The sequence below is a fragment of the Pteropus alecto genome, unplaced genomic scaffold (assembly GCF_000325575.1).
Source record: "Pteropus alecto unplaced genomic scaffold, ASM32557v1 scaffold13, whole genome shotgun sequence".
NCBI lineage: Eukaryota > Metazoa > Chordata > Mammalia > Chiroptera > Pteropodidae > Pteropus > Pteropus alecto.
In genome coordinates, this window is record NW_006434373.1 from 726411 (window position 1) to 749497 (window position 23087).

Sequence of the window (23087 nt, forward strand, 5' to 3'; positions counted from 1 at the left end):
ACTTAAAATGAAAAATACCAATAATAGAGTGGAAAAACTAACACCTTACCCAAATGATTATATGTAACACCACCAATGGGGGCAAATGAACAGCATGTGCCTCTGCATGTCATGAGAGGAAATGATGCCTCCCATGTGGGATTCCGGTTAGATATGCATGACATGAATCCAATCAAATAAACCCGAACTGAGAGACAATTTATGAAAAATAGCGTGTATTTTTAAAACCTGTCAATGTCATAGAAAAAGAAAGATTGTGTAGCTGTTACAGATGAAAGAAGACTAAAGACACAACTAAACATAATGTATAGATCTGGACTGAATGTGGTACTAAGAAAAAATGCTACAAAAGACACAGTTGGGACAACTGACAAAACTGACATATGGCTGTATATTGGACGTTAAGTATTAGATCAATGTTAGGTATTTGAATCTGACAACATGCTCTGGTTATGTTTTTGGGAAATACTAAAGTATTACAGGTAAAAGGCAATCTACTCTCAAATGGACCAGGAAAAAAAATAGCATATATATGGAGAGAAACAGTATAATGCACATGTGGCAATGCTTAAAAAAATGAGTGAAGGGTACTAGAAATTCTTTGAACTATTCTTACTAATTTCCTGTAAGTCTGAACTATTTCAAAATAAGGAGTGAATCGATTTGGAGTGCCACAGGAGAGGCATGCCCAGGTTGGAGTCTGTATCCAACAGAGGTGAAGTTGGGTGAGAAAATGAGGGAGGATTTTCTGGTGAAGGTGACTGGGACGATAAATCTTAACAAGCTTCAAGTACTGGGGACTGATGGGGTGTGAAGGTTTTCTGGAGAAGGTGGTTTCCTTTAGAAGGTTACACAGGTAGGCCTGAGAGAATGAAAAAACTGTGTGGGTTTGGGACCCAAAACTAGTTTAGAATAGAGGGAGTAAGACATCCATGTGCGTGAGCTGGAAAATACAGAGCCTTCGCATCAAGTAGAAAACCTAGTTAAGGTGCTGTCACCCTTCCCCATAGGATAGAGAGATTCAAGGAGGGAGGGAGGGAAACCGGTGATGGGAACAACCTTGGATGCTGAGTCTGGAACATCTCTGTACATTCAACTGGGCAAGTGGACACACAGGCTTGAAGCTGAGAGCGGTGTGAGTTGAGTTCACAGAGAGGGTGTGAAATGAGAAGGGAGCTGAGGGGGGAATTCTGGAGAATGTTCACATTTAGGTAGAGAAAAACAAGAGAGGAAAACTACAAAGGCACCTGACCAGTGAGTTCAGAAACAAAAGAAAATAAAGATATTCTTAGAAATGGAAAAAACGACTTCAGGAAGGACTGTTTCTGACCCAGATTCCCAGTTTCCATGACTCTGTGCCTTTCTTTGCCCTTTCTAGAAGGCCCCTCAGCTGGAAGGCCCTCATGCCCACTCATCCTTAATTCCCAAATCCCACAGTGGAACTAGTCCTTTTTCACATCAACTAGTAATATAATTAATGGTGTTTATATTGTTTCCCCTACTGGTTGTAAGTTCCTGAGCCCAGGATTCTCCCTCAGATGTGCAAATCCCCAGAGTACTCAAAGTCATGGCTGAAATATAATAACTGCTCAGTAGTACCATTTGTAAGACTTTGGCATTGTCTATAATGGAAGAAAATAATAATCAGACAAGCAGCACCCACAACTCGACAATCAATAACTATTAAAACAAGCGCCTGTGTTGATGTCTTCTTGATGGTCAGCCAGTGGACATGTGTAAGTCAGAAAACACTGTGGACAGGAATAAAAGCGATCACTTTGATTTTTGACTGTGTGATTTTAAAAAACCTTTCATTAAATAATTCTTGAAAGATAATTCTTGAAACATGTCTGTGTATGGTAGCACTACTATATTAATAATAAGTCTTTGAAACACTTACTTCTGGAGTTAAATGTACTTCCATAGGTGTGTATGTTGGCCAGTATCCCATCGTAAGTATATTTACTGTTAGATCAATAGAGCCTGGGTCACTCTGATTCTGCATATACTAAAAACAAAGAAAAGCAAGATAAAATAATTATTTTAAAATATTATAAAAAATAAGTAATTTTTTAAAAAATGGTGAAATTTTCAAAATACAGTTCATCCTGTATTTGCATTTATTTTAGTCCCAAGAACATACTCCACTGAAGCTACGTAATGTGTTTCAAAGTCACCTGAAATATTTTTCCTTTCTCTTTGCTTACGTCATTAATGTAAGATTATCATTAGACTTGTTTAAATCAAACTTTTGTTACACATTTTTCAGGAATTTTTTTTCATTCTGAATTTAAGTTATTTGAATATGTCAGACATTAATAATGAAAGTTTTATGGTTGAAGATTTTGCGTAATTTATATATTTACATAATTTACATAATCATTTTGCATAATTTAAAGTGGGATACCTTTTTAAAAAGCTGTTTTACTTGAAAAAACACAACTTGCCTGCTTAAAATGAACCATGATATCCTTGGAGAGCTCCATGTCCTTGAACATGCCTTCTAGTTTGCTGGTGAAAGCAGCGCCACACTCTGAGACACAAGTGAATGGTGAGTGAAAAACACCAGGAGCAACATGTTAGTGCAATAAATTACCAGCACAGAGGGAGGACAGAGCCCCAGATTCCACATGCTTACCATGCTTTAGTTTTGACAACATAGATTTTTCAGCATCAACTGAGGCACTTTTTCCAACAAGGAGTCTTTTTGCCAAATCTTTTTTATAAAATGCTTCAAAGACATCTTTACCTATTTATAACCAAAGAGAATAACAGACCACATTAGACAGTGTCCATTCTGATGTAAGCAAGCTCTAATTTCCCTGAATCCTTCTATTAAATTTCCACAAAGGAATACTTTCAATTTAGTTAGTGGGTGGCCATCACTCCATTTCCTATATTAACATGAAAGTGAAAATTGTTTCAGTTCATTTTTCTCAAGAAAAGATAGGGCCCAAATATGGCTATTTTGATTTCGTAGTGTTTTCTATGTGACCAATGTTAAAGTATTTCTCACCATGTATAAACCTGAATATTATCATGATTTTGTCGAGGATCCTCTCCAGTTCTTCATCTGTTGCTTCTTTATTACCCGCTCTCAATTTTGAATCAACATGCTTTGCTGTAAGATTAAGAGTTAAATTATTTGAAAAATAAACATGTTATGTAATATTTTCAAAATAGAACATCTTTAATTTCTATAAGCAAAAATTGGACAGTAAAACTCCAGAGCCTTTCCAAAATCACATTATATGAAAAAGGCAAATATCTGATTTTCTAAGATACATACTTTCAAGCCATATGAGAATAAATACTTTAATTATATGCTTGAGTTTCATGACACATTATTGCTCCAGAAACTGAAATATCCCATCTTCAAGGTGTGGTATAAGAAATGTGGACAGACTTCCTTAAAGAGAAAGGATTATTCTCAGGGCTTCCAGTGGTTATATCCATGGTGACAATGTCTTATCCCTGAATGCAGGGATTAGAGCAATTCTACTCTGGCTTCTTGTTTCTGAGGCAATGCAAATTGACCATGACCTGGCTTAAAGGAGAACCCAAGACTTCTAAGAAGTTCAAACTCCCAAGAATGAAACATTCACCTTTAGAGAAACAATTCGTAAAGTGGCACAAGTGCCTTGTGAATTTTTTCTGTTGTTGCTTTTATTAGTATTTTTCTTTATAATTTTTTACGAAATATTCTGAACATAAAGTAGACAACTGTATGATGAACTGCATGTTCCCATCATACACCTTCAACAATAATCAACACAAGCCTAATTTCGAATCAGTTACACATTTGCCACCTGTAAATTTTAAGACACTTTTATTGACAAGTGAAATTCTATAAATTCTGAAACGTATTTTGATCTTATCATGAAATAATTGTATAAAGTGGTGATTTTAAAACTGTTTCATCTTAGAAATAAAAAACCTAGATTAAGGAAACTGAATCAGTAATCAAATGTGTATAAATGCTTCTTTGAAAATGTGCTGCCTAATAAGGTATAATACAAACCTTTCCCCCATCCTCCCCATGAAGAGCTTGAATACTGTGAGAAGAAATTAGCTTGACTTGTACCTTATTTTCCCACATTAAAAAATGTATAGAAATGTTTTTCTACCGATCAGTTCTGCGGGTTTATTTGGCCTCTTGTTGATAAATGTTTCAAAGGATTCCTTCATCAAGTTGATGAACTTCTCATTCCTCTGAAAGCACACTTCTATCACGTGGTCCACTCTGTCCTTAAAATCCAGCAGGTCCTGTACCATATCTTTATCTTTTTCAGGATTGATAACAATTGTTGTCCCAAAAGTCTACAAACACAAACACACACCAAGTCATCAACAGGTTTATGATACCACACATTAGTTTTTCCTACTATGAAACAATCATGGTAGCTTAAGTTTCACAAACTCACTGTGCATTCTAAATACTAAGTGACTACTGCAGTCCCCCATTACCCTTGACGGATATGTTCTAAAATCTATGTAGATGCCTAATACCATGTAGAGCAGCAGTCTCCAAACTTTTTGGCACCAGAGACCAGTGCTCCCATGAGAATCTAATGCCTGATGATCTGAGGTGGAGCTGAGGCAGTGACGCTAGTGCTGGGGAGTGGATGCAAATACAGATGAAGCTTTGCCCACTCCTCCTCCTTTTACCTCCTGCTGAGCAGCCTGGTTTCTAAAAGGCCACAGACTGGTCCCTGGTCTGCAGCCAGGGGGTTGGGGACCCCTGATGTAGAGTACCGAACCCTACATATACTGTTTTTTCCTATATATAACATACATACATATACACACACACACACATACACACACTCATTCTTTACTGGCTTCTCTTTGGAATATCTGATTGCCAGCATTATAATTGTGCTTTGGGCCATTATTAAGTAAAATAAGGGTTTTCTAAACACAAGCACTGTGATCCATGACAGGCTACCAAGTGACTAATGGGCGGGTAGTGTATACAGCATGAATATGCTGGTCAAAGGGATTATTCACGTCCCAAGTGTGACAGCACAAGATTTCACCATGCTATTCAAAATGGCTTGCAATTGAAAACTTATCAATTGCTTATTTCTGGAATTTTTCATTTAATGTTTTTGGAATGCAGTTGACTATAAGTAATTGAAACTAGAGAAAGTGAAACTGCGGATAAGTGGCGGGGGACTACTGTACACAATTAATGCTTTAGCATTATAATTATGCTTCTGGAAGAATTTATAAATAACTGGGAAATTTTCATTGCTTTTTAAGAACTTTTACTTGCAAACTCCTCAAACAGAAATTAATTCCTATTTGGACTTCCTGACTATAGTTTTCTTTCTCCTTCATGTCTAACTATAAATAGCATTTTTTTAGCCTACATTTTAAATTCAAAATGTTATATTAAACATTACTAAGTCTATATATGACAACAGTTAGCTGTCTGAGGACAGAAACTATCAGCTGGAAGAGATGCTGAATACTCGATGTAATATAATTTTTTGAAAAACTGGTCATAAGTATACACTTATACTTACATATCATATATGCACGTGAAAGCAGATTACTAGTGAAAAGGTACAAATGGATTTGGCATAAATACCTTCTGGAAAGGTACCTCCTATCGCTGTATGACCACCAGGGATAGGAGGAACTTACTTTTCATTCTGTACCCTTTATACTGACTGTACATTAAAAATAATGTACATATACTGCAAGGATCAGCTTTATTTTGATAACACATTTTGCTGAATGTAATCTCCTATTTTATCATTAATGGATACTCAGGAATGATTTTTACTACCCAAACTGAAAATTGCAAAGGTGAACTTTTTGTGTTCAGCATCTGTTCCTGTTCTCTGAGGACTACTCATCAGCTAAATCCTAAATATCCATTAGCCTTTCCTTAATGTAAAGCTTTATTGCTGATCCAGCTTAAGTCAGTTATGACTTTTAACTCAATATCGCTGTATAGAATCTTGGTGCTGTGCGTGTGTGTATAAGCTTTCCATGTATAGACTGATATGCAACTTTAGGCTTGACTATTCTATAAAGCAGCATGAAAGCTTTAAATTTTTCATTTAATTGAAATTTTTATGATAATTATAGATGCACATACAATAGGAGGAGTAAAGAGATTCCCTGTATACTTTGCCTATTTCCCTCTAATAACATCTGGCAAAACTACAAAGCAGCATCACGACCAGGATATTGGTATCTACCCATCTTACCCAGATCATCCCAGTTTTCCCTATAACTCATCTGTGTGTGGATTAAGTTCTCTAGACTTTACTACCTGTGCATGTTAGTGTACCCATCATTCCAGCAGCACAAATATCCCTCCTGTTGCCTTTTTATAACCATAACACACACACATACTACAAAAACATGAAAGTACATGTTTAAGTAATAAATCCTCAATGGCTAGGAAATAAAGCAGCATACGCCATATGCCAATCCGATATACCAGAATGTGTAATAGTTCTCATTGTGCAAAGGCATGAGATGATATTTAAAAAGCAGATTTACAAAACTTACGTACTTATGCTGATGACAAATAGCCAAATAGCGGTCTTTTAAGTCATGTTTATATCTGGACTATGTTCATCACTGTTGGTGTTATCTTAAAAAAAAGTTTTCAAAGGTGATCTGGAAGGAAATGGAAAACTACTATACACATGATCACCTGTGATGGAAACCCAAAGTACCACTAAACAGTCCAGTTCACTCTGCCAGGATATGCAGTATCCTCAAGATGGGCTACCCAGCCCTTGTACAAAAAGCATAGTTAGTATCACCGTCAAGACAAACCCCACACACCTTAATATAGTCGCTCCAGTGCTGCAGCAGGATCTGCTGCCCACCCTTTACTCGGCTGAACAGCTGGTACATCTGAGTGAGGTCAGGCACTCTGTTCTCATCAAGTAAGTGATCAAGCCCTGAGATTACACAGTAAATGTTAGCAAATCATAGCATGAACAAAAACTAAACTAGAATATAGTGTGTACCACAAAAAAAAAAAAGTTAATATGTAACTTAGAAATTTAAGGAACATTGATTATTATTATACAGGCAAGTTGGTCAAATGCAATATTTGAGATAGAGCCTATTAGGCAAATCTCATTTTTCTGATCATGATGGGATATGTGTTCTTTATTTCTTCACTAAAGCCCCCTTAATTCACTAAAGTAACAATAGTCTGAAAATGCTCATACCAACTCTTTGACCTGGGAAGTTCGTGACTGCAAATTAGTTCTGATTTAGTTCATTCATTTAAAAGTATATTTGTCAAAGGATAAGCTATGAAATCTAACCTTTAGTTGATTAATTTTATCAATGTCTATAATAAATGGTGAGAGAAAATAATTTATTATTTATCAGATATTTTAAAGTACTTCCTATGTAGCATTTTACAAGTTTTTCCAGTTTTAGGTATTACATACCTACAAAGATTTTATAAAACCACAATCTGAAGAATTTTTCTCAGAAGATTTTCTAAATATCTGCTTTATAACAACAATGGAGACTCAGCTAAGTTAAAGCTGTGAGCTAGTCATGTTACTTCACAAAGTCGCAGAGTCTTCTGTAAATAGGCACAATGCCACACATTGAGGGTGGTTTAAAGATGTGCACAAATGCACTGTGGACTGCAATTACAGATTCTTAACAAAAGCTCCAATGTTTATTTTTCTAAATTATATTTTGATCTACTGATGCAAATAACTTTATCTTATAATTTATCTTACTGAAACCCTAATATCTTCTTTAAGAATTCAAAACTTACAGCTTTCTATTTTTCAAATGCTCCTACATATATGTAAATTCACCATTTTCTTGAAACAAATTATGCAAATTTCTACTATTTACTTGAAATCCTTTTATCTTAAAAAATGATGCATTCTTAAAAAACACATACTATGAATTCTGAATGCACCTGTTTTAGGTGCATTTAGGTGGACCTTAAATTATGACCTCATTCATGTGCAGATATACCAGCTGTGTAGGTTTCAGTGTGGTATAAATAGAAAGACATCCAGATTGGCACTCTGGTTCTTAACTTATGAGCTGTGACTAGAGGCACCAATGTCAAGCTGTTCCTTGTCTCAGTTTTCTTACTTGTAAAATGGGGGTAATGACTTCACAGGGTTGTTCATAGACTAGGATATATTTATCAAAGTACAGTGGATGCTCAGTGATACTAATTCTCTCCCCTTTTGGCATTACTCTGGTTCCACTTGGAAGTCTCATTTTTAGGTATCTGAATTCAAACCAGAATATATGTGGGTACAATTTAGGGCCTTCCCAACATTAATCTTTAAGGTATGCAATACCTTGAAACAGATCCTATAGTTCCAAAATGACTTTCAAATGGTAACATTAAATACTTAAGAGTTGTAAAAAGTAACATTAAGTACTAACTTTATAAAGGTTAAACTATGCTCATTATAATTTCAAGAGAATTGGGCGCACTTTAAAGGGTAGAAATAAGAAAAGGATAAAAAATTGAGTGAATATATCATCATCAACTATGAAAGTATAGGCTATATAAGAAATAGTCACACTGTTGGTGCAAAACACCAAAGTTTGAATCACTCTTTAAAAAAGCTTTAGGATCACCAGTTAGGGAAATGTAAAATGAGAGGTAAAACTATATGATTAGCAGTATAATGTGTTCCACTTTGTTTTTCCAGGAAAATCAGGATAGAAAAATGTACTTCGACTTAAGCAGACCACCAATTTGGCAGTTCATCTGACAGCTGCTAGAAGCACACAGGGAGGAAGCCCATGAAAATCCAACAGCCTGTCCAATGATGCACATCTACATCTGTGGAAGCATTCTGAGCATCACCCATTTGTCAGCGTACATGAACGATGACCCAATGAAGGATGAGTATTAACTAAGTACTCAGTTGCAAGCTATCTGTATAGTTCAGAGAGTCTCTTAGAACCTTTCAGCCTGGATAGTATTTCATACGATTTCAGTATAAACTGTAGTTCTACCACATGCCTTTCAAAATTTCTCTTAACTTATTTTCTCAAGGGCTAAATGTTCATTATTTTTAATGATTTTTGGTGACTATCATATTATAATAAATGTCCTTACATTGTTATTTATAATGTTTCACTTACTTTCTTAATGAATTAAAGACTATCATTCAGTTTGACACAAGAGTTAGGAAAATCTACCTTTCTGCAGAATTGCTGTTAAATGTTCTCCTAATAGTTGTTTCTCCACACAAGCAATCAGTGGTTTCCTAAATAAGAAAAAAAGAGAACATGTCAGAAATAAAGTTAAAGGAGAGACTCTGGTTAAGCTGTAAAAGATGGAGAGTCTACTGTTTACAGATACAGTATGGAGCCAATCAGAAACCAGAGAGTTACAGAACAAGCATTTCCCTCATACACCGATGATCATCACTGACTGTTATACTCCGAAGTATTTCTAAAAACAATTTACTGAATAAGATAAACAAACAGATCCAGGGAAAAGCGGACACCAACAGACAGGCAAGTGGGCCGTACTTTACGATAAAAGTCTCCCCCCACCATGCTTGGCTAGCATTTGGCACCTATGCTCTAGTCATTTTTCAGATTTAAGTTTTGCCCCCCACATGCACATTACTTCCTGAATTGCTGTCAAATTTCTACCCTCATCTTCCACCCCAATCCCTTTTCCAGGTCCCATAAAACACCCGCTTCTACTGCTACAGCTATGTCTCTCTGTCCTTACTTTTTTCTGCCTGCTTTCTCTCATAATCATTTATCAAAATCCGACTTATCATAGAAATGTCTTCGTGATGTACAAGTTGCGTGTAACACAGAAGAATATTTCAAAATCTGGAAATTCAGTCTAGTGTGACTGCCACCATCGCAAGAACACAAACAAGTACTCTTCCTGGGTTCACTATCCAGTTTTTTTTTTTTAAAGATCAGAGCATCTGCTTTATTCTGAAGATTATTAATTTTTGCTCTTCCCAAATCTTCATTTTATATAGAAACTTTTCAAAGTACCATCTTAATTGAACCTCACAGCAACCCTAGAGAAAGGCACAGAAGACATTCTGGTCTCCGTCCCATGGATGAGAAGACCTAGTACAGAGATGGTCTGACCTGTCCAGGTGAAATGGCTAGTGAATGGCAAAGCTGAGAGTAGAGTTCAAAGAGTCAGCACCTTTTCCAGTCGGCCTCCAGGAAAGGGGGCAGTGAGACAGGTGAGAGGTGGAGGGCAGAGATGAAAATGTCACACAGGGACAGCAAGAAGAGCCAGTTACTGCTGCTGCTTTTCCTCTTAACAGCTTTATTGAAATATAATTTACATACCATAAAATTCACCCACTTAAAGTGTAAACTGAACAGATTTTAGTATATTTACAGAATTGTATAACCATCACCATCATCTAATTTTAGAACATTTTCATCATTCTATTTTTTTTTTTTTTTTAAGGCAACCCTTGGTTGATCTCACAGATTGTAAGGACCTTGTCATCTTACAATCCATTATTTTTTACGCCTACAGCACCTGGTCTTCCTAGGTGGTCTCCCATCCAAGCATAGCTTCCGAGATCAGACAGATCGGGCTTGTTCAGGGTGGCATGGCTGTAGACATTTTCATCATTCCACAAGAAACTTCATACCCATCAGCACTCCTATTCCCACCATCCACCCTTCCTGCCTCATAGTCTGAACTAGTAACTTCCACAGATTTGCCTATTCTGAATCTTTCCTACAAATGTACAACATATGACTTCTGTGTCTGGCTTCTTTCACTTAGCATAGTGTCTTTAAGATTCATTCGTGTTGTAGCATGTATCAGTACTCCATCCTTTTTAATTGCATTTTTCTATTGTATTTTTATCCATTCATCAGCTGGGTTGTTTCCACTTTTTGACTATTATAAATAATACTGGTATGGACATTTGTGTATAAACTTTGTATGAATGTTTTTGTTTTTCTATACATTTAGGAATAAAACTGGTATGTTGGAGAAACATGTGGTAACTCAATGTTTAACATTTTGAGAAACTACCAAACTGTTTTCCACCATGGCTGCCCCATTTGATATTACCACCAGCAATGCATGAGGGGTCCAATTTCCCCACATTCTCACTAATGCTTTTTATTGCTTGCCTTATTTATTAGTCATCTTGGTGTGTGTTAAGTGGTACTGCATTGTGGTTTTGACTTGTATTTCCAGGATGACTAACAATATCGAGCAGCTTTTCATGTGTTTACAGATTCATTGCTTCCTGACAATTTATGTTCTAGCCTTTGGTTCTGCAAGGTGAGAAACTCAATCACGTTTTTCATTCCAACAGTTCACAGAGTGCCTGCCATAGCTGAGGTACTATGACAGGTCATGAGCCAAGGGGCAGATAATTTTCAGAGGTACCCAGAGCTCAGGAGCAGTCTTGGGGAATTAACTGTAGTAGCTGAGTCCCCTCAAGACTGAGTTCATAAATTACAGTGACAATTTACTGATTTGTATTAAGAATTCCTGCCACAGCATCTAGTGATTTCAACTAATAGGAGAACAGATCCAATACTGAGAGGTTAAAGTCCTGGGGGAACTAAAACCTGTCCTTGGGGCAGAGTCTGCAGAATGACCTGGCTATATTTTCAGCATGAGGTTTCATGTGGCTCAGTAATGGGGCAAGTCACAAAGTATAGCACAGACAGTAATACACTGCTTCTCTCAAGCACACATTTCATCTGTACTGCCATCCACTATGCTCTGACTGAAGGTAGGTAGGACATGTGGGCTTTGAGACTGGAAAGGGCGCTCAGAGTCTAGCCCTAAGACTGGTGTGACTTGCTTCTACTCGGTCTCCAACTTCTTTCTTTGAAAATTATTTTTTGTTCTGTGATATCTGAATCACCCAATACTGTAGAAGCCACCTCAGTCAGTGCTCCTCACAATCCTCCTAACACATCCATACCTGAGCCTGGAGGTGAACCACCTTTACCCATGACTCCTTTGCTTAAATGATCTACACATACTTCTACGCAATGTATTTTTAAATATTGGGGGGATGGTTTTAAAATATAGCATATATATGAAAGTGTAGAAGTATGTATGGGAGTAGAGAAGAGAACCACTGTATTCACTGTCCCAGCAGCACCCGTTTACCAGGCCTTACCTCCATCCTGAAGCCTGTGTTTGCAATTTCCTTGCTTTCCTACATGATTTATATATATATATCTGTAATTAGTACACTGCCTAGCTTGTCCTGTTTTTGAACTTTATACATATAAATGAAATAATGGTATACGGAAAATATCATTAATAGAAAAAAAATGTAGCAGATACTCAATGAAGACTTTTCCTACCCTGACTTGACTTACTGGGAAGATATGACATGCTTGTCATTTCCTCCTTGGCTTTTAAAACTCTTTTCTCTCCCTGCTCTAGTTGCCTGATACCTCCCGGCTGCCTGCTTCCAGCCTCTGTGGCCCTCCAACTCCCCAGCTGAACATAAGCGTCCCCACATAACTGAGCAACCCTGTCCTGGCTTCAGCTAGACTGTCACTTCTCTGCAGATCTGAGATTTCCCACCAACGTCTCAAACTCAATATATCAAAAGGTGATTTCGTCCTTTCTCTCAAGATCCCCTTATTGTCTGTATTCTCAAATTGTCAGAATCCTGTCCCTTTCTTTCATCCTACCTGCCCCCTTCTCCACCAATGAGTCAATAAGTTTTGCACATTTTATCACTTTAGTCTCTCTTAAAAACATCCATTTATTTTCTATTTATCTAGTTCCCATTTCTTTTCTCTCTCATCTATAGAAACATTTTTATTCTTCTCTCCCTTCACTTGAATAAAAATTATGTGCTCACACAGACATTCAGAAAATTTTCCCTTTTACTTCTCCCTAGCTATTCACCCAACTTTAGGTTTAGAGAAAAATAAATTATATGAGAGAAAATAAGTGACTGGGTATAAATAAAAATTACAGCTATATTAGATGTCTAACAAAAAGCTTACAATCAGAATCGTCTAATATTCAATTATATACCATTAACATAAAAAAAAATTCCTTGTCTCAAAACCCAAAGATGCCAAGTACTCAGCCTAAATTATTCCTTTTGGACAATAACTCATGGGCACTTAGGAAATGTATCTTTTAAGTGAATATTCACAAATAATATAAGCAAAATGTGTTAAGAGCAAAAATAGCCTCAGATAGTAATGCGTGAGTCTACAATGATACCATTTATTTCAATAACCAGCCAGGAAAAGGTTTCAGCTATGATCAAATTGCAAAAAACTAAATAAATGAACAGTACTTACTGTGTGCTGTGGTCTAAATATGTGATTACTCGGTCTCCTTCTTCCTCTAAACGTTTACTTACATGGTTAAGATATTCCGGAACCTTCCAAACAAAACATTTAAACATGTCAGTAACAAAAAGATTCTTGATTTTACTCAAGACAATGAAATATTGTTTTCCTTATAAAACTGTATTTTAACAAGCAGAATATATTAACACAGATTAATGGGGATAGGGGAGTAAGGTGGGAAGTGTATGCAGGGTGAGAGGATACACAGAAGAAAGTTTTCTTAAACTCAATTCTAGAGATTAAAATTAATCCCTAGAATTAGGGCCAAAGCAGCACTGCATTGCTGTGCCCTGTTCACAATGATGTCCCAGGGTTGACGTCACAGGTCCCTCCGTCACTGAGGCCCCATGGACAGGTGAGCAATAGCAACTAGGTCAGAGGTTACAGAGCCTAATGGTACCTCATGGCTCAACACACAAAGGGTTCAGCAAAAGCTAATCAGTAGGCTGGCTGTTCATTTGAGGTCATCAAACAGTGTTGCAAAACATCTCAAAATGCACTTCACATTTCCAGGGGAAAAGGACGTCCCTGCTGTCATCTGACAAAAGAGCCAAGGCCCCATAACATGGGTCTTCAAGGTTCTGATCTAGCGGCAGCAGCCAGGCCTAGTACCTGACATGAAACTCTCTTTAAAACTAGGATGAAAGAACCAATGGTTAGGTGTATCCTATGCAGTAACAAGGGACATTTGGGTGATAGTCCCATGGGGCTTCCTTCAGGACTGTATAAAACTGGTTGTCAAGTTTTTTGGGTTCATATTACTATTTTTTTCACATGGCTTTTCTGGGTAATTTTTTCAATGCCTCAGGTAAAAATTTTTCATGTCTTAGATTTACCTTTTATATTTTAGATTTACCTTTATCCTATTGCATCAACTTGAGTTCCTTTATGTATTTCAGAAGCTATCTTACTGGCTTTCTTATTTGTGGAGAGGGCAAAAAAAGTTTCTAAGTTAAGGAAAAGAAATTATATCCTTACTATAATAAGAATGAAGCTCTTTACTAGGGATTTCAGCTAGATTGTAGCCTTCAAAAGACTTTCAATAAAATGTTTGCATGTGTGAAAAGACAAACATTTAGAAATTACACTTAGATGCATATCTATAAAAATGAAATAAGGCAATTCAGAAACATTTCAGTCTCACCTCTCTTTCTTGCATTAACCTTTGGCCTTCTGCAGCATATAAACAATTAGTTTCTTCCAAAAATTGCAGTTCAAACGAATCTTTATATACCTAAGAAATAAACAGAGTTACTGATCGATTACAATAAAAAAACTCCTACTTTTTGAAGTGCTGGTGTAGTCCAAATTTTGAGGGAGCATGGCTGTAGTGACTTGCACTAATAAGCTGCCTGTACCTGCCATTCCACTGCTGAGGCCTCAGCAGGCTGGCTCAGCCAACTCCAGTGTGGCTGACCCTGGAGGCTAAGCTGACCTCTGGTCAGTTGATTCCTGGCTGGCTGAACTCTACTCAGCTAACCAAAGCAGCCCAGACTACTTCACTGCTCTTCTCTGTGAGTGCCGCCATGCCCTTGCCCTTTTTCTCAGGAATGCTAGGTCCATGTTGTGAGGGTTCTTTTCTTTTGTGGACTCTGGTGTGGTGTTAGCCTGAGTCGTTTCCCTTCCAAAGGTTGAAAAACTTCCATATTTTCAACAAATATTTCTATGATTTCATTTTTTGCACTTAAATCTTTGATACATCCATTTATTTTGGTGTAAGTAGTTAGGCAGAGATCCAAGTTTTTTTTCTTATAAGCTACTAAAAGTTATTGGTACATGTAGAACAATAAGGTATCTACCTGAAGATCAGAGAGCATACTCAGCAGACTCCGCAACAAGCTTCGGTCAACCGCTTCACCACTTCTCTCTCGTTCAATCAATAGCAGAATTCCATCAATAGTTTTACTCTGAACCATTTTATCACTAATAATATGGTTCCTAAATAGTTCTAATCCCATATCCCTGTATAAACAGTAAAAAACAAAACTATATTTTAGTTTCACTTTTTGGAAGTTTTAGGGGAAGCTCCAGCTACATTGTATCATCCCAAATTTATTCATTTGCTAATTCTCTAAATCCAGGTATCAAGAATTATTACTATTATTATTACTTTAATTTTCAGTTTTGGTCAGCCTAGAATACCTTTTATTTCCTTCCTTATCAAGGCTATTTTCTTGGAGTAGGTCAGGCAATTGTCACAAGAGGAGTGCTGAGGTGTTACTAGGTCAGGTGTGTCATTGAAAAGCACATGAATAGAAATTCAGCTGTTACTATCCACAAAATACATATAAGAACAGACTCCGTGCTTTGCCAAAACACCACTCCAGGTTCCCTAGGTGCCAAATACTGAGATAGGGGGACAAAACTCAGATGCCTAGGCCAAGCCGGGTCTCGTGAACGGGCAGCTCAGGGGCAGTGGTGGTGGTAGTGGTGATTAATGGTGGTGAGCAGTAGCAAAGGTTAGTAGTAATGGTGGTAGGTGGTGGTGAGTGGTGGTAGTGGTGATTAGAAATGGTAGTGGTGATCAGGGGTGGTGAGTGGTGGTAGTAGTGGCTGAATAGTGAGCAGTGGTAGTGGTGAAGATGGAGGTGGTGAGCAGTGAGTGGTGGCGGCGGCGGTGGCGGTGGTGGCAGAGAGTGGTAGTGAGCAGTAGTGGTATAAGAATGGTGGCAGCGGTGTTAAGTGGTATTAACAGCGAGTGGCAGTCATGGTCAGCATTGTGTATGCTGGTGAGCATAGGTTCTAGGAAGCCTTCTCTGTGTTGGAGAACCTTTTCCTGTACCGGGCCCCGCAATCACAATGGCTCTTTCCCATTCCCTGGAGAAGGAGTGGGTTGCAATCTTCAGTGTACTTTAGCTGACCACTGAAGACAGAGCAGTAAAGTTGAGTGGTCAGCACGTGGGCTCAAGCCAGCCACCTGGGCTTGAATCCTGGCCCTACCACACACTTGCTTGCTGTGACTTTAAGGCAAGGAGTTTAATTTCTCTGTGCATGTCCTTTTATAACACTCAATGGGGATCACATGTATTGTTTTATGCCCCTGAAATACTTCACATACGGCCAGGCAGGAAGTGTCTGGGCATGCTGCTATCCTGTGTCCAGAATGGGCTTCCTTTTCTCTACGGCTTCTTTCTAACTATCTAACCACTCCTGCTCATTCTGCAAAGCTTGGGTCAAGGCTTACTTCTCCTTCCTTGTCCTTCCCTGTGCGTTTCTCACATACCCTCGCCATGATTCTTTTCATACCGCACAATTATGCTCAGTTTTTTTGCCTGTTGCGGTGGACTAAGTGTGGTATAGTTTACTTTAGGTTATAAGCAATGTTCAGATAGGTTGTATGACATGGCTACATTATAAACCACATTTACAAGTTAAGAGTTCAGGCTAGGTAGCCCAACGACACAGGTATAACAAGTTATTTGAACTCTCTGTGCCTTGGTTTCTCCAATTATAGAATGGGGACAATAACAGTTATCCCTTATAGAACTGTTCTAAGGATTAAGTAAATTAGTAGGTGACAAAGCACTTAGAACAAGGCTTTGCACACAGCAGGAGCTTTATGATTTGCTGTGATCAGTTTTACCTTATCATTTCTCTGAATAAAAGCTATCTTTTCTGTGCAGTGCCTGCCTTATTGCAGACATCTGTGGGTCTCTAGTATGAGATGTGCAGGAGTCAGAGGATCAGAGAGGTACGAGGGACAAAGAGGGAAAGTAGTATTATGGAAGGGGAGAATTTCAATAAAGAGGGTATGTCCAAAGCTGCACAATTAAGTTATATAAAATAAAGACAAAAATGTTACTGGAATCTGGTAACCAGGAGATCACCAATATCTTAGGCAAGAGTAGTTTCTATGTGGTGAAAGGAGAAATCACATTGCTTTAGGTTAGTGTGAAAAGATGGACAAAAAGTTGGAAAAGAAAGCAACTTTTTAAAGAACTCAGGTTTAAAGGTAATGAGAGTGTACATCACTTCTAAATGAGAGAATAAACTTCTATATCAACAAAAGAAGAAGCCGAGGATGAGAATAAAGATAGGCTTTTTGTTCAAGTCAGGCATGGCTCTTTAGAGGCAGCAGTACAAAGACTTAGCGTAGTGGGGCAGAGAGGTGAAGGGCATCAGCAAAGGCTATTAGAAGTCAGTGACTAGGGACCCAGAGTAATATGGGGGAGGAGAACCTAATTTATACTGTCTCTAAAAGGTGATGTGTGACAAGCAGATTGAAATGACAGACCTCAATATCCTGAATGAAACTAGGCCCCTGTGTCCTTTGATGGTCAGCAGGATGGGGAAGCATGTGAGGATGCTTTAAGACCTCAAGGGTCATGACCTCACCAGCAGTCAGTCTTTCTCAGAGTTTCGCCAGACCACTGAAAGGAGCCATTCCAGGCTCAAACTCTAGCCACCAGAGAGACTAACTGAGTCTCTCAGACTTTCCCTCATAGCAGAGGTGAGCAGTGTGCCACTGGCTCCAGATGGTACTGAAGTCCAGAGCCCAGTTACAGAAACATGGCTTCACACAGTACTTCTGTGCTTGCCTTCTGCCTCCACTGTTGACACTCACTGCAAGCTGGAGAATGTGCCAGAACTTGCTCCTCCTGACTCAGCCTGCCCTAGCTCCACCCTGTCACCTTCACAGGTGATGGAGACACTCCAGGATTAAGATCCACTGGGACCTGGATGTGTGCATAAGTGATTTTGGCTCACATAAAGGACAGACGAATGACCAGATACACGTCATAAAATTAACCAGTGGAAGACACAAGTAAAACATGTGGTTTTACTTATAGCAGCAGATACAGCTGTCCGGACTAGGAGACTCACCATATAGAAGGAAGCATGGAATTCTGAAGTACATAAGTACGATCCAAAAACAGGAAAATGCTTCTGATCATGATCTGGAAATTAGAAAATAATTTATTTATGTATCTTACCAAGAAAATATTCAAGATTAGGCCTTTCGAACTATAACTGTGCTAAGTTTCTCAAATCTAACAATAATTGTTTCCTAATGAAAAGATGTTCCCCACCAAGACAGACCGTTATGATTTATTTTTTCCCTCTAAATGTAATTAAAGTTCCTCTTGGTGTTTGTCTTTCATCTCTTTTATCCAGAAAATCTATAACTGTAGGGATTTAAAAGTACTTAGCTTAAAGCAGGGATCTCCAATCTTTTTGGCATCAGGGACCAGTGCTCATATGAAAATCTAATGCCCGATGATCTAAGGTAGAGCTGAAGTGGTGATGCTAGTGCTGGAAAGAGGCCGCAAATACAGATGAAACTTTGCTCGCTCGCCTGCCGCTTACCTCATGCTGTGCAGCCCAGTTCCTAACACGCCAAGGACCAGTATCGGTCTGCAGCCTGGTGGTTGGGGACTTCTGGAAAGGATTCCTTTGAAATCTGGTCATTTCCTGACCGATGTAGTAAATCTAGATGCTTTAAGCTTTTTAAACAATTAGCTCTTGTTACATTAAAACGAGGCTCTTGCCCAGGTATATGTATTGCATACTACTTTGCAAGCAGAGCGAGAAGAATGCAGGATAATCAGCCACATTCCTTCGCCATGCTAACATGCATGCTGTAACCCTGTAATTCTCCTACCATAGAACTTACCAGACTCTGATGGAGAAGTTTTCTTACACACATAAACAAAACTTTCCCAAGAGACATTCATCTATTTCTACCATCTACCAGGTGCCTGGCCCAGAACAGAGATACAGTCATTATCTCCTACTTCATGTAAGAAACAAAAGAATTCAACTTACTTAGGAAAGCTACTGATACTATCTTTTTTCTTACTTACATAATTAATAGCGAGGTCACACTAAAAACGTATACATAAAATCAAACTAGAATCAATACATTTAAAAATCTAAGACTTTGGGTTGTATAGCTACAAGAAAGTTTTAGAATTCAGGCTTGATCATCAGTCATAAGCTAGGATTAAGAAAAAACTTAGAAACCCATTCAGGTATTATGGGTACTGTCAGCTATCATTTGACAGGTTGGTTTGAAGGCCAAGTTAGCCTCATTATAGAAGAGCAGAGCTCATGGAAGACCAGAGTTCACCCTGATAGCTTTTATCTACTCTGCTGCCTAACTACATGGGAACTAAATGGCAGCATTTGACCCAAAGCAGAATCCCAAACACAATTTCCCTATCTCAGCTCACAATCTGTTGCACACCATCCCTAGGTGGGTGAGGAAAGATATATGAGGTCTGGCTTTGATTTTAAAAAAATAATAATAAAAAAAGCTAGATTCAAAGAGCGCATATACTCCTAGCTACTCGTATCTCCTTTCTAACTAAATCAGAGAATGAATAAGACCAAAGAGGAAGAGGAAGTGAGATTAGACATAAAAAAAGCAGTACCGATTAAAATTCAGGGATAGTGCACCACATATAAAAGCAGCATTAATAAAACGAGTCAATATACTTACCATTTGTCTGCAATGATCTTGCCAGCACGTGTTAATCTTCTTTAAAAATAAAACACTATCTAGTGAGTCTGTGCAGACCTGCTAAGGAAAACTTTAGAAATCTTGGCCAATTTATTGTAATTTTAACCCTTAATTTTAGCTCTTCACCACAGACTACAACGTATCAGTTAGTAATCAGAATACCGCAAGACTAGAAGTTCAAAAATTATAAATGTAGTTTCTCTTATCTCCACGTCTCATTACCTAGTTGTAATTATCCCTGCCTGCATGCTCGTCTTTCATCTCTTACTGCCCCCTTTCCAGTTTCCCCTCTTTCTTGTAGCACTTCACTGCCAGGTTACTTTCAGAGCTTTGCCAGCTGAAACTAACAACCAGGCCATAGGCTCCATGGTCCTGGGTTCCTGAACCAAAGGCCCTACACCAAAAAGAACAGATCTTGACCTAATCCTATACCTGAGTTCCTGGAGACACTGTCCTGGTGGTAAGGCCAATTACTAACAGTACCAGTAGACTGGTGGCTGCAGGAAAATGGCTAAGGTTCAACTTTAACTTCTAGTCTCACTGAAAACTGACATCGAGGCTCATTCACTCACCAAATTAGGAAAACTTTCAGATTGACTCTTACAATGTTTTTAAAGAAACACTCAAAATGCTGTTTATAGGGGGAAAAAACTGAATATAGGCTCCTAGAGCAAAGCAGGGCCAAGTGCCTTCACAGGTTTTTCCAAAGCTGAATAGTCATAAATGTTTACATACTACTTTATGGTTTACAAAGCGCTTTTCATATCTGTGCTCATTTAATCTTCCCTACCACACAACACAGACATTATTCCCTTTGTACAGATGAACAAAATAGCTTGCTGAAGTGAAAAGACACGGATTTCCTGGGCTTCAGTCTTGCTCTACCAGCTCTATGACACTGGACAAATAAACTTCCCTAGGCCTCAGTCCCTCCGTGTGAGCAGAACACACCCCTCTGAGCTGTTGTGAGGTTGAATATAAAATGATTAGCATGTAGAGAGGAGAAAAAACACACCAGCCAGTGTGTGATGTGTAAAATCAGATAGGTGTTGGGAAGTCTTCAGTTGGCAGGGAGGTTTGACAGAGGGAGATGTAGCCAGTGGAAGGCAGGATACCAGTCAGGACTTTGAGAAGGGAAAAGAAGGAGCGCAGTGGAGGGACTCACAGGCACATTTGTATCTTTGACATACTACTTAGGGTAGTTGACCACAACCACAGTGGTCCTGGCCAAACATCTTATTTTCTATTGAGGCATTGCTAATAAATTAAAAATAGTGAGTCATAGCAAAGACCTAATAGTTCAATGATTTACAAATTATTCTAGAAGAACTCTTTTACAATTGCTCAAAATATAATGGCCCACTGTATTTGAAATTTATATGGGACAGTCTGAAAAAGACAAAGAATCAGTCACAATCATATTTAGACAGGTGCAACCATGGCAGCAACCTGGCAGCTCTGGCACCCAGTGCTGGAAATGAGGCATTTGCCTTGTGATGGATACCCTGGTAGGTCTCCATGAACAGTCACATAGTCTGCAAGGCTGCACAGTGTTAAACCCACACCAGTCAATCTGACACCATCAGGTGGCTCAGGTGCTGCAGCTAAGCAATGCAGAGTTCTACCTGGTACAGGGTTTCATTAGGATGGAAAGATACTTTTCTTTAAAGAACCGGGTAAAATCAATATACATTTTTAACTTTCTGTCATTTCCTGTGGGAAAAACTATGAAATGGTAAGCTAATACCAAACAGTGTGGCATCTACTGATCTCCAGCATTCTAAATATCAAAACCAGTTCCAGACCCTAATCTATAAATATAGCCACAAAGTCTCACATGAATACTCTCAGGATCTAAGACATAGAAACATGTTGAGAGCTTGTCAACAGTTTATTCTTCAGATAGGTTCTCCAATAACCATCCTTCTTCTCATTTCAGAGAAGAGCCCATTCTAGTTAAAGGATTTACACAGTCTCCTAAAGTGAGTTAGGTAAGTTTTCAAACATCAAATAACAAAAATCCAGGGGTAAAATGCTCATAATATACCATGGAAAAAACTACATATATGTGTGATCGCATTGATGAAAAAAAGAAAGAAAAAAACATAAAGACAGTGCTTACACTGGAGTTGAAAACGTCAGTCTCATTTTTGCCCACATTTTCTAAACTGAGTTACCAAGCTTTTCTAATTCCAGCAAGAAAGAGTTGCCCATGCAGCAGTAGGGAGAGCAGGAGATAATGATACCATAACAGACCAGTAGTGGTTACTCACCACTTGACACCCTTCACCTACATTAGGTCCCCTTGTTATAATAGCTAAGAATCACATTTTATTTTCTAGTATTTATTAAAGTTCATATTTTGGACTACTTAATTACTGCCTCCCTCATTAGTCTACAATGCCCATGGCAGCAGAAACTATGTCACATGCATCTCTGAATCCTAGCACTAACCCAGGGCCACTCACCTGCTATGTGGTTTTAGGCTCTTTGACTGAGGGTACCTATAACGTGGAGTGCTGTGCAAATGTGCAAAGCTAGCCTATTGCCGGCAAGTGCTCCATGTGTCCTAACTGCACATCAGTCATGTGAGTATGGGCAGAGGGCCTCTGTATAGAAGCTCAAAGCCTGCTGGCATCAGCATAGATTATGAAGACCGGCTTAGAGGTAATGGTGCAGCTTCATGAACTCCTTAACAGCAAAGGCTTCTTTATTTCCTTATGCATCCTTCTGTTTGGAGGAATGCACAGTTTTTGTGTGTGATCGACCACTGATGCCCCAGACGAACCAGCAGTTCTAACCAGCATAGCTAACCAAAGCTGCACAGCTGTAAAGCTGAATCAGAGGAAGGAAAAAGTGAGTTTTGTCTATAGTTATTTACAAGTTTAGATTCTGAGGACAGTTTGCTATTTTGAAGAATTCATGAATCAAGCCTAGGTACATAGTACATACTTCTACACTGTGTGGTGGCTGGTTCACCAGTTCACCCTTACTAGTGCCTGTCTTGGAGAGAAGACTTGGGAATCTGATGACTTCCAGCAAGCCTGGATGTCAGGCCACTTTTCAAATGCCAATATCCTGGATATGGATTCCTGAACCCAGACATCATGATTCCTGACCTGTGACACTGAGGTACATGGGGCATCTGAATGTGTCTTCAGAGGATGCCTCAGACATGGTACACGCTGGCCAGGTTCCAAAAGGCCAAAAGCGTGGTCACCATTATCCTGAATGACTTCACAATCTTTCAGACAGACCTTTGCCAGAAAATACTGTAGAGGTGTGTTTA

At 38.6% G+C, this 23087-nt stretch overlaps 1 protein-coding gene across 1 annotated transcript in view; it reads right to left on the reverse strand.

The window, feature by feature from the left end:
* The window catches only part of CUL4A (cullin 4A), a 46926-nt gene that overhangs the window by 11290 nt on the left and 12549 nt on the right, over nt 1-23087 (reverse strand). The window contains exons 4-15 of the mRNA XM_006909349.3: nt 19778-19847; nt 18160-18233; nt 15135-15297; nt 14480-14569; nt 13285-13367; nt 9181-9248; nt 6814-6932; nt 4128-4320; nt 3017-3121; nt 2639-2749; nt 2448-2533; nt 1901-2008 (exon numbers count right to left, since the gene is read on the reverse strand). Of these exons, the coding sequence (XP_006909411.1) occupies nt 1901-2008; nt 2448-2533; nt 2639-2749; nt 3017-3121; nt 4128-4320; nt 6814-6932; nt 9181-9248; nt 13285-13367; nt 14480-14569; nt 15135-15297; nt 18160-18233; nt 19778-19847 (1270 nt within the window). The remainder of the gene's footprint in view (nt 1-1900; nt 2009-2447; nt 2534-2638; nt 2750-3016; nt 3122-4127; nt 4321-6813; nt 6933-9180; nt 9249-13284; nt 13368-14479; nt 14570-15134; nt 15298-18159; nt 18234-19777; nt 19848-23087) is intronic.